Source organism: Aythya ferina, assembly GCF_964211825.1.
Source record: "Aythya ferina genome assembly, chromosome: 8".
In the NCBI taxonomy this organism is placed as follows: Eukaryota; Metazoa; Chordata; class Aves; order Anseriformes; family Anatidae; genus Aythya; species Aythya ferina.
The window spans coordinates 10,397,356-10,409,829 of NC_140304.1; the positions used below are offsets into that span (position 1 = coordinate 10,397,356).

Here is a 12,474-nt window from a genome sequence, read left to right on the forward strand (position 1 = left end):
TTCCCAGCATGATGCTGGGGTGGCAGAGATGCCCAGGGCTTGCTCAAAGCCTTGCCATAGACACACACTCCAATCACACGTACAGGAGAGAGCACTCGGATCTTAAGAGGTTTTATTTTGATCACTACTGAACGTTCTCATATTGGCTGGATTTTCACGCTGCCTTTTCCTTGCACATTTGTCATTTTCAAGAAAGGAACAGCTGGAGCAGGCTCAGGCAGAAACACTCCAAGAGGAAGATCAGTACCTACTTTCCCTCTTTCTCAAGGCACAGAAGTGAGACGTGCTGCCATCTGCAGTTCAGGGAGCTCCCTGAGGAATCACCTATCAAAGAGACAGCATAGGGCAAGCCAGGGTTTTGTTTGTTTGTTTTTTCCCCTCTCTTTTTCATCATTTCCCTCCCCTGGCAGATCACTTGGGACCAGATCCACCAAGGCATTTTGCCACCTGAATTTCTCTGTTGCTCTGGTTCTTCATCTCCCCTTTTCAGCTCTCTCTCTGCAATAGGATGCCCTCCTACAAGAAGGTATGAGTGGTGTGGGCATCAGGCAGGAATTGTGGGCAAGTGGTCCAGGCATGGATCTGGGACGGGGGCTCAGAGAGTCACAGAGCCTTTCTAGAAAGCCTAAGTGACCTTACAGAAGTCACTCGGTTCTCCCCATCTCCACAACGCTCTGCCTTGTAAGGACACAGCCCTGAGGTAAGTGGCAGTGGAGGCTATATAAGTACCAAAGAACAAGATGGATTCTTCCAAAACATGCAGCCAAGAGAGAGCAAAAACATCACGCAGATAAGCAGATAATGCCAGTCACTCGAACACCTTCTCTTTGCCAACATTTTCTTCCAGCATTTTATTAGGATTAGGCAATCCATATAGAAAGACCCACTCAGTCTTTCCAGCTAATTCCTTTCTGCATGCACGTTATTTATAAGAACATGTTCAGCACATAAAACCAAGCTGTGGATGAACCTCACGGTTCAGTTCTCTTAAAACTGTACTCCAGCTGTGCTCTTCTGCTTTATGACTCCCACAAAATGTCTCAGTGAATCACAAGAAGATTTTCAAATAAGGGTTAGGCATTGGTCTAGCAGGCTAAGAGGGAAAGAAACTAAATCCAGTACAAGAACAGACAGCTACGTAACTTCACACACTCAGACAAGAAGCACCTGCAGAGGTAGTGGCTGCTGCAGAAGATAATTTTCCACTTTATTTGTCAAACAAAAACACATTGCAGCTCCAGACCTCTTTCTTATACTAAATAAAATGGAGTTGCAGCTCCAGAAAAGGAACATCTCCTCTAACTACCGAAATGCACATTGCACTGCTACCTGGTGTGGCGTTAACCAGGTCCCTCGGTCCTCAGCCTCTGTCACGAAAGAGCAACGTGAAGCCACTAATTGTGACTTGCTTCATCAGTAAAGTCGTGCTCAGAGTGCCACTGCACAGCTTGCTTTGTCTTGAACTCCACTAATGAGAGATCCACTGCTCCGACACGCTGCAGTGGCTGGAGTGCATTAAATGCTTCCCACCACAGTTTAGGATGAGCGATTTGTAGTATAGGAAGAAAAAAATTCTTCTGAAATAAGAAACCAAAATATTTGCAGAATCTTATAGCCACTGACTGAAAGACTTCAGCAGGGTTTCTGGGTTATTTTTGCAAGAATGCAATGCTTTAAAACATCGATCTGTGGGGATTTTCTTCTACGTGATTTTTCAAATATTTTAGGTTTTGCCAGTGGGGCTGTAAAATGTATCACTCATTTAAAAAACATAATGCAGAATGTTTTTCTAAACAGCCTCACATTACACCAATAAAAAGGGAATGACCATTCAAAGCAAATCTTAATCTTCTCTAAAACTCATTTATGTAACAGAACAGAAACTAACAAAAGCTATTATCTTGAAACAGAAATACACCCTGGGAGTGCAACTTGGAAAGCCACTTTAAAAGGGTTTCCCAAATTAAAGGAACAATTTTTATGTGAAAATCTGTCTTTTTCCATGAGGCTAAATCTGCAAGAGCATTCTGTCCTTACAACGCACTGCTTTATCCTAGCATCTCATGAGCACAAGTGGCCCAACATCTTACACTCTGTCCTTGAAACACAGGCCTCGCTTTACAGAGTAAAGAAAAGAACCACTGTGGCCCTGGCAACATGCACAGACTACAGACCAAAACTTTAACAAGTTTGCCAAACTTCGGAAAAAACTTTTGTCCTAAAAAAAAGTAAGGTTTTTGTTTGAAAAAAAAAAACAAGCACAAGACCATTTGAATGTGGCTTCTTTTCCAAAAAGCTGTTCCAATGGCTATGCACACAACAACCCTCGTACTGGGTTCAAAGCCTTCCTCTGGGATATAGCAAGTGCTTGTGCTGGTTTTTAGCTAAGATAATTAAAAGGTTGTACAAAACCAGCAAAGAAAGACAAGCCTGTTCCAGGGACTAAAGCTCTAGACTTGAATTAGAGGAATCTGTTTCAATTCCTTGCTGTTCTACAGGGTCCCGTACAGAGCTGAGAAAGTTATTTAGTCCTTAATGAAGTGGAAAACTTGGTCTTTCCATGAAATAAATGCACGAAAGACCACAATTGCTCCAAAGGTGGGACAGACAGTGAAATATTGATCCTATTCACAGCAGGCAACTCACTCACCTGACAATCTACCAGCAACAACTGGGTTTGCTCTCTCTGGAGCCAGCAACCTGCCACACGCATCCAGGAATCCTGTCTCCAAATGCTGCTAGCTATTAGTACGGGAGCAGCCAGGATTCAAAGAGATTGCAACCTCACAAAGCTGCTGTGGACAGCCAATAAATTGACTTACCAAACAGTCGCACACAGCAGACTGCGGATGAGCAGAAAATGAAGGACAGCTGAATGAAAAGTAGCAGTCCTGTCTGTAAGAGAACGATGCCAATTCCCTGCTGAGCTACCAGTAAAACCACACAGGTGCTGCCCCACATTCCTTGAAACGTATCAGCTACAATGCTCAGCCTTTTTTTTTAAAAAAAAAAAAAAAATGTTTCCAGAGACATCAGTTTCCCAGCTCTTTAAGGGCTTAAACTTTTTATTTTTTTTTCCTTTCAGCTTTTGTGGACTGATTTTAAGCGGTTTTGGTGTGAGGAGACCTCTGTCCATCAAAGATGATCCTTTCCTCCTGCACTGAAAGGGCTCTGAATCCTGGAGTGGAGAGGGAAACCTGAAGAGTAGTGTCAAATTTGGAACGGCATGTATTTAAGAAAAAATTAGAGCTCTATCACTGTGAGAAGCCAGCCTTTATACAGCTTCTCTCTGTAGTAGAGGCCCCATCCAGAGATATTTATGGTCCCTCTAAAACACTCATATGCATTTTTATTTTGTTGTTTTGTCTAGAACTTCATTCTATAACACTGTCTTCATGGTTCATATGTTAAAATTCATTGCCCTGACATAGGACTTGATAGTAAATTAACCATAATATCATGTATCACATGCAGAATGGGGAAAGAACAGATCATGGGGCACATAAATCTATTTCTGTAATTATCTCTGCAGATTCTCAGAATACGTAAGGCCATCATAGAGTTTTACCTGCAGTGAAACGTCTATGGGAAGCAAGAGACCCTAGCAGACACAAGACCATCCCATTTTCCTGGATGCCAGGACCAAACAAGAGCATACCTGTCTCACATTTGTGCTAAAACAGCGAGGGCCAGTGGCATATACTAGTTGTTCGGAAGGGTGTGCTCCTTAGAGAGAGTGACCCGCCAGAAAAAAAGGTGCTAAAACACCAGCCCTAGCACTTCCCCAGGACAGACATAAACCGGGCAGCCACGGTTACCTATGGCATCAGCCTCGCTCCACTTGCCTCCGTGGATTTGTTTCAGGAGAGCATAGAGCAGCCTCCAGAAATCCAGGGTCTGCAAAAGAACGAGAGGAACACGGGGAGATCAGCACACCAAAAAAAAAATGTCCACCAACAGATTCAGCCCTAAATAAGCAATAAAGCCTGTAAATGAGCATCAGGGGTGGCTCGGGAGAGCACCCCTGTCCCATGCAGGGCTCGGGAGAGCACCCCTGTCCCATGCAGGGCTCGGCTGCCTGATGAACGCTACCTAGGGGCAGGTGCATGTGGGAAGGGCTGCCGGTGCTGGTCACACACAGCCCAGCACCGCTCCCCTTTATCCCAGAGGGGGCTGTATCTGCTCCACCACCACCACCACAGCACCCCCAGAGCTGCTGTCACCCCCATCGGCTTCACAGCCGGGAGGCAGAGGGCGATGGAGCTCCCTCCACCCGGCCTCACCGCCTGAGGCCGGTCCAGCTTGGCCCGGCGCAGGGCTTCGGGCACCAGGCGGGCCGGGGGCGGCATCGCCCGGCACAACGCCCCCACAGCCCCCGGCAGCGCCCGGCCCCCCGGCATGGCCCCGACCCGTCCCCGTCCCGTCCCGCTGCCGAGCCCGGCCCCTTCCGCACCATGGCCCCGGCCCTTCCGCGGCTCCCCCCGCAGCGCCCCCCGCAGCCCCGGAGGAGCCCCCCGGGTGCTGAGGGGTCCTGGGGGGCTCGGGGGGGACGGGCTGGGCACATTGAGGTGAATAAATGTTGGGAGCTGCCGCTAGCAGGCTGGAGCGCAAAGGCGATTAAAACGCCTTCCCCGCAGCCAGCCTCTGCTGCCTGCTCCCCCGTGTGGTGCTGGGGAATGGCGGCTGTGGTGCTTCTCCATCGCCCCTTCATGCTCGCTCCCTGCCCCTGCTCCCCTCCTTCCATCCTTCCCGAACTGATCCCTCATGGGCTGCCCACAGGCAGCAGCTCTTCAAGCACTGCTCCTGCACGGCTCCATCCCACAGGGTCCATCCCCCAGGAGCAAACTGCTCCAGCACGGGGCCCCCATGGGCAGCAGCTCCCCCCAGACCCCCTGCTCCTGCGTGGGCTCCCCTCCACGGGCTGCAACGTGGAGATCTGCTCCATGTGGGACCCATGGGCTGCAGGGGGACAGCCTGCTCCACTGGGGCCATCCCTGCAGCTCAGCTGCTACCAAAACCTTGCCACGTTCACCCAACACAGTGCCCTGCCACCCTGGTGCCGGGCCCTTGTGGTGCTTCTCCATTGCCCAGAGCCTCAGTGGAGCTGGGCAGCCCGCTTTCCCCTCCCTGCTGCAGCCTCCAGGTGGGAGAGCCTTCACGTGGAGCTGATCTCTCCCAGTGCCTCATCCCCACACATGTTCCTTGCAATGGGTGTGGCTGATAACAGCAGCAATGAGCGATGGCCAGCTCAGCAGAGCTCCCCGCTCTGGTGTCACTGCACACACCCGCGAGGTGTTCCATTTGGCAAGGAGGGCAGTGGGGACCAAACCAGGGAGGAAACCCCAGGGTTTGGCCTCTGCAGGGAGAAACCCGGGATGCTTGCCCTTCAGGGAGGCCTCCACCGCCTCCCCGATCTCTCAGCTCCCCTGGCGCCAGGCGGGGATCGGGGTGGCGGTGCCATACAGAGCCGGCGGCGTTTTGCACACAGCAGTGTCAGTTCGGGTCGTTTCCGCCCCGGGGTGACTCAGCCGGGGCCGAGGCCGCATGTTTGCTGCCGTGCCATGGCAACCCGCCACAGCCGCCCCGCCGCTGCCAGCCGTGACGGCCGTGTCCCATTGCCTCACGCGGATTGTATGTGATAAGGCTGTGGCACATCTGCGCATGCCACGGCTTCCTAGCGGCACCTGGGTGCCATGGGAAGTCACTCTCTGACCCTGCAAGAACACCCCATTTGCTTTTTAAAGCTATTTTTTTTTTATTTCTATCCACCCGAAGCACAGGTGGCAGGCAGCCTGTTTCTCGCCAGGCCCCCGGGCTGTGCATCCAGCCGTGCTTCCCATGCTCCGCCACCGCCCGGCAGCTCCTCTCCTCCTCCCTTCTCCTCCCTGCAGCATCCACAGCTCCGCAAACGCCCCAGCAGAGAGCAGCTGGCTCTCCTGCCCCTTCCCGGGTGGCCGCAGCATTTCGCACCCGCAGCATTTCGCAGCAGATGAAGTGGGCTGCATTGTTTCCTGCTGCAAGCGTTTACGGCTCCCTCCCTGCGCCCTCCCAGCTCTTTTCCACACGCGTTGCCTCCCCTCGCTGAGACGCCAGGTTGATCTGAGCGGGCTGGCAGCATTGCAGCATCCCAGCCAGGAGCAAAACGAGCCCGGCCGGGGAGGAGGAGCAGCAGCAGCAGATGTGGGAATGGGGTCGCAGAGGAGGAGACAGCTGGCAAGGCGCAGGCGGCGCGAGGGATGCCGGTGTTGCTGGGGTGGCCGGCACACATTTAGCAGGCTGTGTTGCCTCACACCATGGCTACAGATCTACAGGCCCCTGGGAGGGACCATAATACTTGCACGAATGCCCTAAGGCAGGTTTTCCTGGACATAGCAAGCTGGCCTGCAGCAGGCCCGCAGCGCCAAGACTTAGGGTAAGCTCCCGGCAGACAGATGCTTGAGATGCTTGAGGTAGGCGTCGGCGCTTCAGGCCCTCTGATGCAGGGTCTGCACTTTTAGTACATGAAATGAATCAGGAAGGATTAGGAAAAACAAAAGCCAATAAACATCTGCAAGCTTGCAATTCTCTGTTCTCAGGAGCTTCGCCCTTTTCACTACAGTAGCCAGGAAAAGGTTCCTCTGCACCTCGGGACATTCCCTCTGCCCTCTTCCCCCCGTTCCTTTAAGCCAAGATTCACCAAAGACAGACACAGAGGGCTGGTGGAAAGCTCTTACGCCCTTCTCCCCTGGAAACTCTCCCTGTTTCCTTGAAAACAAAAGGAGAGGAGTGAAGGTACAATGCAGTGCTGGTGCCTGAGGCCAACTTTTCACCACCAGCCCTCTCCTGCTGGCCACACTGTGGGACATAGCCCCTAAGGAGGGATGCTGAGGGCTTCCAGCCCAAGCTGTCCCCTGGCCAGCTGCAGGCTTAGGGACACAGCTGCCCTAACGCAGAGGGGACACATCAGTCTGGAGCAGGTGAGGAGGATACAGGGTCAGTCCCAGTGACCCAAAGGGCTCCTTGCTGCCTCCTCGCCCTGGCTGAAGATCCCCTCACATCTTACTGCGCAGGCACCCAGTGGGATCGGCCAAGCTGAGGGTCCCCAGTCGCCCTTTCTGTCACCCTTTCCTTTTTTCTTCTGTACAGAAAGCCACAAAGCGCGGGGCGGGGGGTAGGACCACAGCAGTTCAGTTTCTGAGCCCATCCTGTTTCCTGTCCTTTGCCAAAACCTCTTCTGCTTTCCTACCCAGCGCTTTCGGGCTCGCCCATGCTCGCCGCCAGAGGAACGGCTAATTTTGTTTGTTTTTCTGTCACCATGATGAAGTGTTTATAGCAACCAGCGCTCAACAATCCGCAACTATCACTGATCTCAGCCTCAGCTTCCGAAATCATGTCAGAGGAAGCACAGCCCCTTCCTCTGGGATCGGCATCTGCGATGCTTCATGTCACCAACACGGGGGCCTTCGCGCCAGGCATCACCATGCTGGAGATCATCTGGCACCCAAATGGTCACCTTGGGGCTCCCCTGACCTGCATTGACAGTGGCATCTCTCAACTGCTCCCCCAAAAAAGCCAGGATTTTCCCCAGTTTTGTGCTCTCCCCTCCTGGCACGAAACTTGTGCTTGCTATGAGCCCACCTCCCCACTGCCCCAGTGCTCTGCGCATTGGAGGAGCGCGTCTGGCATCCCATCTGAATGCCGTACAGCTGCTCCCTCTTCCTCTCCAAAACCAAATTGAGTTTAAAATCAATTTATCATGTATTTTCTTTGACCGAAGCGCCTTCCGGATGTGACCTGAGCCTGAACTGCTCAAACTCACGGCATCAAGCCCCTGGAGCAGGCGGAGAGCACTGGGAGGGGAGCATGCTGACGGCAAGTCCTGGGGCTACACGTGCCTCAGCAAGAGGATGGGCAGACAGTACAGCTGGAAGGTTTTTGCAGCAGGAATCAATATCCAAGGGCTTGTCCTTGGAGCTTGCTTGAGGTACCCCAGTTTTTGTCCCCCAGGCACGCTGCAGGATGGGTTTGTCTGCGTGCTGCATGAGGCTGCACAGACCCCACACAGCTCAGCTCCTGCATCCCTGTGGGCACTGAGAGCAGGCAGAGCTGTCCCAGCACCACACTCGCACTGTGCATAGGTGGCAGGGACCGAAGCAAAGAGCAGCAGGGCCCTGCAGGCTACAGCAACCTCAGGAAGCAAGGCAGAACCCGTTACAGCTGCTGAGACAGCCGTACTGCGCCAAAGCTGCTAAAACAGGATGAGTCAGGCACCTTCATGGGCCCACAGACAGCTCAGTGCTGGGAAGCAGCTCCAGGCCAGGCAGAACCAACCTCCTGCTTCCCACAGGTTCCTCGAGGTCCCCACCAAGGCACACTTCTCCCCGCAAAGCTGACGGGGCTGCGGGCACGGCGAGGCTGAGGTCCCTGCTCCGCCCCGCTGCCAGGGCAGGGAGGCACGGCTGCAGGCAGGAGAGCAGCAGGCAGCTGAGCGAGGTCAAATCTGCCTTCAACACAGGCACCAAGCATCTCGTTAAGCTTCATGCAAGAGCCCTGTGCAGGCGAGCAGCTCTCCTTCCTCAGAGCAGCACTCACAGCTCGCGGAGGAAGGAGGATGTGGGGTGGAGGGGAGACTTCAGACAGCAAGCACAAGGCGAGTTTGCAGATGGTTATCAGGCAGGGCTGCTTCTGACTCCAAAGATTTTGATACCAGGCTTGTACCCTGACCCCTGAGGGTTTGGCCAAGCCCTAGGAACACCAGCGTGATAACAAAACCCAGCAGTTTCTAACGAAGTGCATTCGTATAGTGTAGACAAAAATATCTGTGTGTGTTGTGTAGTGTACCAGAATATGTAAATCGAGTGGTTCACGCTAGGGAAAGGCACGGTTAAGAACCCATTTTCGAAACATCCGTCAAGTCGACACCTTTACATCTGTCGGTGCTGCTCTTCCCGCGGGGCAAAGGGGCCGAGGCACCGGAGAGCAGGAAGCCCGGGATGTATGACTTTCTGTATGACTGCTGGGGGTGGAAGCACCAAATCACAGCTTTCTTGGTGTGCCCTTCAACTGACTCCTGGCAGGAGCCCACCCTGCCCCACCGAACTCCCACCCCTGGGGCTGCACAGCCACGGGGCTGCCCGGGGACCGCGCTGGAGCCCGGTACAAAGAGCACAGCACTCACACGGGGGAAGCATCTCTCGGTCGGGGTTTATTAAAGACTGAAGTACAAGTGTGGCCCGGCTGCAGAGCCGGCTGCCAGAAGCAGGGCTGGGTTTCGGCTGGACGGGTGCGGTCTCCTCTCCAGGCGGCCTTCGGCGGTAGCGGCCAAATTTCCTAGGGGCAGCGTCCAACCTCCCACCCCTGCGGCGCTCCCTGCGGAGCGGAGCCCCTCTCCGCACCGGCCCCATCCGTGGTTACTTATTGCTTTCGACGTGCTAATGGAGTACAGAGTGAATGAAGAACGAAAAGGCATGTCTGCTGCGGCGGGTTTGTGCCGCCGGCGGGCTGTGCTGGGAGCCCTGGCTGTCAGACCTGCGGAGGGACGGGAGAGAGGGGACATCAGCGGTGACACCCCCGGGACAGCGGTGATTCGAGGCACAGCCCCGGCTGCCCATCGAGCCTCGAGGGAGCTCCAGAGGGAGGCACCAACCTGAGCTTTACTTGAACGTGTGGCTCTCGGCTCCTCCCCGGCCGAACCCTGCGAGAGAGACAGAGCGGGGTGAGCGGTGCCGCGGGGCAGCGAGCGCACAGCGGGATGGGAGCATGGAGCCCCCTTCCCTTCCTCCCTCCCTCCCAAAACCCCAGCCATGGTGACTTTACCTTTGGGTCCGAACAAGGCGGCATAGCAGGGGTGGTTGCAGTACGGCTTGCCATCATGCTGTGGGGAGAGAGGAGAGCATCAGCCCCGGTGCCCTGCCGGCTGCGCCCACCCCGTTCCCTGCAGGACGCCAGCCCTTGGCTGCCAGGCACCAAACCTCACCTCTGCATGGCCTCCAGATGTCAGGGTCTTGTTACACTTCTCGCATCTCAAGCAGGGCCGGTGCCAGTCCTTCCCCAGAGAAGTCACCTTCTCGGCTGCCACAGAAAGGAGGTGGGTTAGCTGAGGCCACCGAACGGGCACAACGAGGCGTTTTTGGCAAGCTGGCCTCCCTGCTGCCAGCCCCAGGGAGGACATACGTTTGGGGGGATTTTCTCAAGTCTGCTCGCCCGGCAAAGAAGCCCTGCAAGTGCCAAACCCAAGGCACGCACACCTCACCACGCACATCCAGGTGCCCAGATCCAAAACCCCAGGCAGGGCACCACGGGGAGCCCTCACCGCTGCGAGCAGCGTGGCTCATGGGGTCACCACTGCGCCCGCACGGACAGACCGACTGCTGTCCATCTTCCAGACAAGGCTTGGCCACTTCCTCCCTTCCAACATCAGCCTGAATGGGGATGAACCCCCCCCGGCCAGCTGGAGCCTTTTTACAAAGAGGACAGACGCTGGGCTGGTGGCTCTGGGGTGGCGAAGTCACCACTGCCACCAGCCAGGCCCCCCCAGCGCTGCGGTGACAGCTCTGATTTGCCGTGTGCTGTCACAAACCACAGCCGGGCTGGAGCCTGGCCGGGGCTCGGGGAGCAACGTGCTGCTTGCTCGGGCCAGGACGTGTTTATGGGGAGGGAGAACACAGCCTGGCTCTTTTAATTGCGGCCCAGCAGGGGAGGAGGGTGTTTTCTGCAGTATTTTCTGCGGATGCGTGTGCGCTCACTATTGGCAACTGGGGATTTATGAAGTGATAAAGCAGAGCTCCCCACGGGAACCCGCTCACAGCCGGGTCCGAGTGCTTAACCCATGCCTGCACAAGGTGGCCGAGCAAAGGGTTTCTTCGGGGCCCAAGTCTGCCCACAGCAGCTTACGCAAGGAGCCAGGCAGCGGCGCAGAGGTGGGAGCGGGGGCCGCACCCAAATGTCACGAGGCAGCCCCGGTGCCATCTCCAGCGGCACAAAGCCCCCTGTGTCCTCCCTCCTCTCCCCAACCCCGTGTGTCCTACAGCAGCCCAGGGCACCTCTGAGGAACAAGGGCCACCAGGCTCAGAAAACCCCGGGAGCAGGGCTTGCTCTGCTTCTCTTCCAGCACTATCTCCAGGCACAGAAATCACCCGGTGAGCTCGTGTCTCCAGCTCCTTTTGAAGCCTCCTGCATCAACAGAGCCAGTTTCGTAGGAACGAGCTGATAAGGGCAGGGCCAAACCCCTCCCTGGTCAAACAGCCCCGTCCCAGCCGCAGCCGCACCTGCAGGCACGGAAATCCCAGCTGAGAACAAGCTCAGAGCCTGGCTGCAGGCGGAGAGCTCGGGATTAGCCAAAACTGTGCAGGCAGAGGGCTGGGGATCAGCCAAAGCTGTGCTCCCCAGCTGCGGGAGGCCCTGGGTGGTGGGCATCACCAGCAGGCAGATTTGTGTGATGGGGGGAGCAGCTATGGGGCAGCCTCCAGCACTGTCCACACGGTTCAGCCTCAGATCTCTTTGGCCGAGCAGAAGAGGAAGCTGCGGCACACCCACAGGCAGAGCAGAAATAAGGCAGGGAGAGCAGAAGCGAGGGAGAGCAGAAGTCAGGGCACGGCACCCGGGTCACCGACCCCTCGTCTCGAGTACATTACGAGCAGGGAGTGTTCGAGCCTCTGTCAGCAAACCTTGACAAATGCAGCCAAACGAGGGAAGTGGGGAGGTTTGGCGGCTGGAGCCCGGCTGCTTCAGCAGCTGCTGCCGGCAGGGTGAGAGGCTCAAAGCCCCAAAACACACTCGGCAGGACCCCGGAACTTGGTCCCCAGTGCGGCAGCAGCAAACCTGCCTCAAACCCCACGGGCAGGAGGAAGCACAACGAGCTGAGCTCACGGTCAGCCTGCAAGGCATCCTGAAAACACCACGGCCACCTCACCCAGGCCACTTCTCTCTGGGGCCATCCCCTCGCCCTGCTAAACCTCAGGGGCCAACGGGCAGGATGTCCCCGAGCACCCCCGTGCCCCTCGCAGCGATTCTCCTCGGGTGCATTTTGGGGCCACCCAGGGCAGCCACAGCGCAGGGGGCACCCCGAGCACCTGCAGGACAGGGGTGGGTGCCATTGGGGTGCCCAGGACCCACAGAATAGGGGTGCCTAAGGGCTGGAGGGGGTGGGGGTGCAGGATGCCCTTACCGAAGTAGACCTCCTTCTGGCAGCGGGGGCACTTGGGCATGGTGTCGGCTCGGGGCTCGGCTCGCTTGTGGGATGCTGGGCGCCCGCACCGCCGGAGTCACTGCTCGGGGTCCCCGCCCCGGCCCGCCCAGATGTGGACCCGGTCCAGATGTGAGGTCCCGCCCACAGCTGGAGGCACCCGCCCCGGGCGCGGTCCCGCAGCCCTCGCACCGCTGCGCCCTTTGCTTCCCCAACCCCTTTCACCCTTTGCATCCCCCGCGCCCTCTGCGTCTTGCGCCTTTACCCCTGCTGCACGCTTGCACCCCTGCACCCCTCGCATCCTGCACCCC

At 56.2% G+C, this 12,474-nt stretch overlaps 2 protein-coding genes across 5 annotated transcripts in view; both read right to left on the reverse strand.

Moving 5' to 3' along the window:
• The window catches only part of TEDC1 (tubulin epsilon and delta complex 1), a 76,133-nt gene extending 71,553 nt beyond the window's left edge, over positions 1–4,580 (reverse strand). For 2 of the 3 annotated variants that reach the window (XM_084527708.1, XM_084527706.1), the window contains exons 1-2: positions 4,284–4,414; positions 3,819–3,897 (exon numbers count right to left, since the gene is read on the reverse strand). In XM_084527708.1, coding sequence (XP_084383834.1) covers positions 3,819–3,897; positions 4,284–4,400 — 196 coding nt within the window. In that variant the 5' untranslated portion in view covers positions 4,401–4,414. Of the gene's footprint in view, positions 1–3,818; positions 3,898–4,283; positions 4,415–4,453 lie in introns of those variants that run through there. The other variant, XM_084527707.1, reaches the window with a different exon arrangement.
• A 4,583-nt stretch (positions 4,581–9,163) lies between these two features.
• CRIP1 (cysteine rich protein 1) lies at positions 9,164–12,335 on the reverse strand. 2 transcript variants are annotated; one of them, XM_084527111.1, is made up of 5 exons: positions 12,146–12,335; positions 9,956–10,050; positions 9,796–9,853; positions 9,626–9,673; positions 9,164–9,507 (listed from the first exon to the last, which is right to left on the reverse strand). In XM_084527111.1, the coding sequence occupies exons 1-4, from the start codon at positions 12,183–12,185 to the stop codon at positions 9,633–9,635; spliced, it is 234 nt and encodes a 77-aa protein (XP_084383237.1). In that variant the 5' UTR covers positions 12,186–12,335; the 3' UTR covers positions 9,164–9,507; positions 9,626–9,632. The 2 variants fall into 2 exon arrangements, with proteins under 2 accessions (XP_084383237.1, XP_084383238.1); XM_084527112.1 differs by having other exon boundaries at positions 9,164–9,498; positions 9,622–9,673; positions 12,146–12,334.
• Positions 12,336–12,474: the final 139 nt, after the last annotated feature.

What these genes read in the sequence shown, in the direction of transcription:
- CRIP1 (XM_084527111.1), bottom strand. Translation starts at nt 12,185, where the DNA reads ATGCCCAAGTGCCCCCGCTGCCAGAAGGAGGTCTACTTCG. An exon ending in CATCTGGAGGCCATGCAGAG is followed by an intron (nt 9,854 to 9,955) that starts GTGAGGTTTGGT and finishes CTCTCCCCACAG; the next exon opens with CATGATGGCAAGCCGTACTG. An exon ending in CGCCTTGTTCGGACCCAAAG is followed by an intron (nt 9,674 to 9,795) that starts GTAAAGTCACCA and finishes TCTCTCTCGCAG; the next exon opens with GGTTCGGCCGGGGAGGAGCC.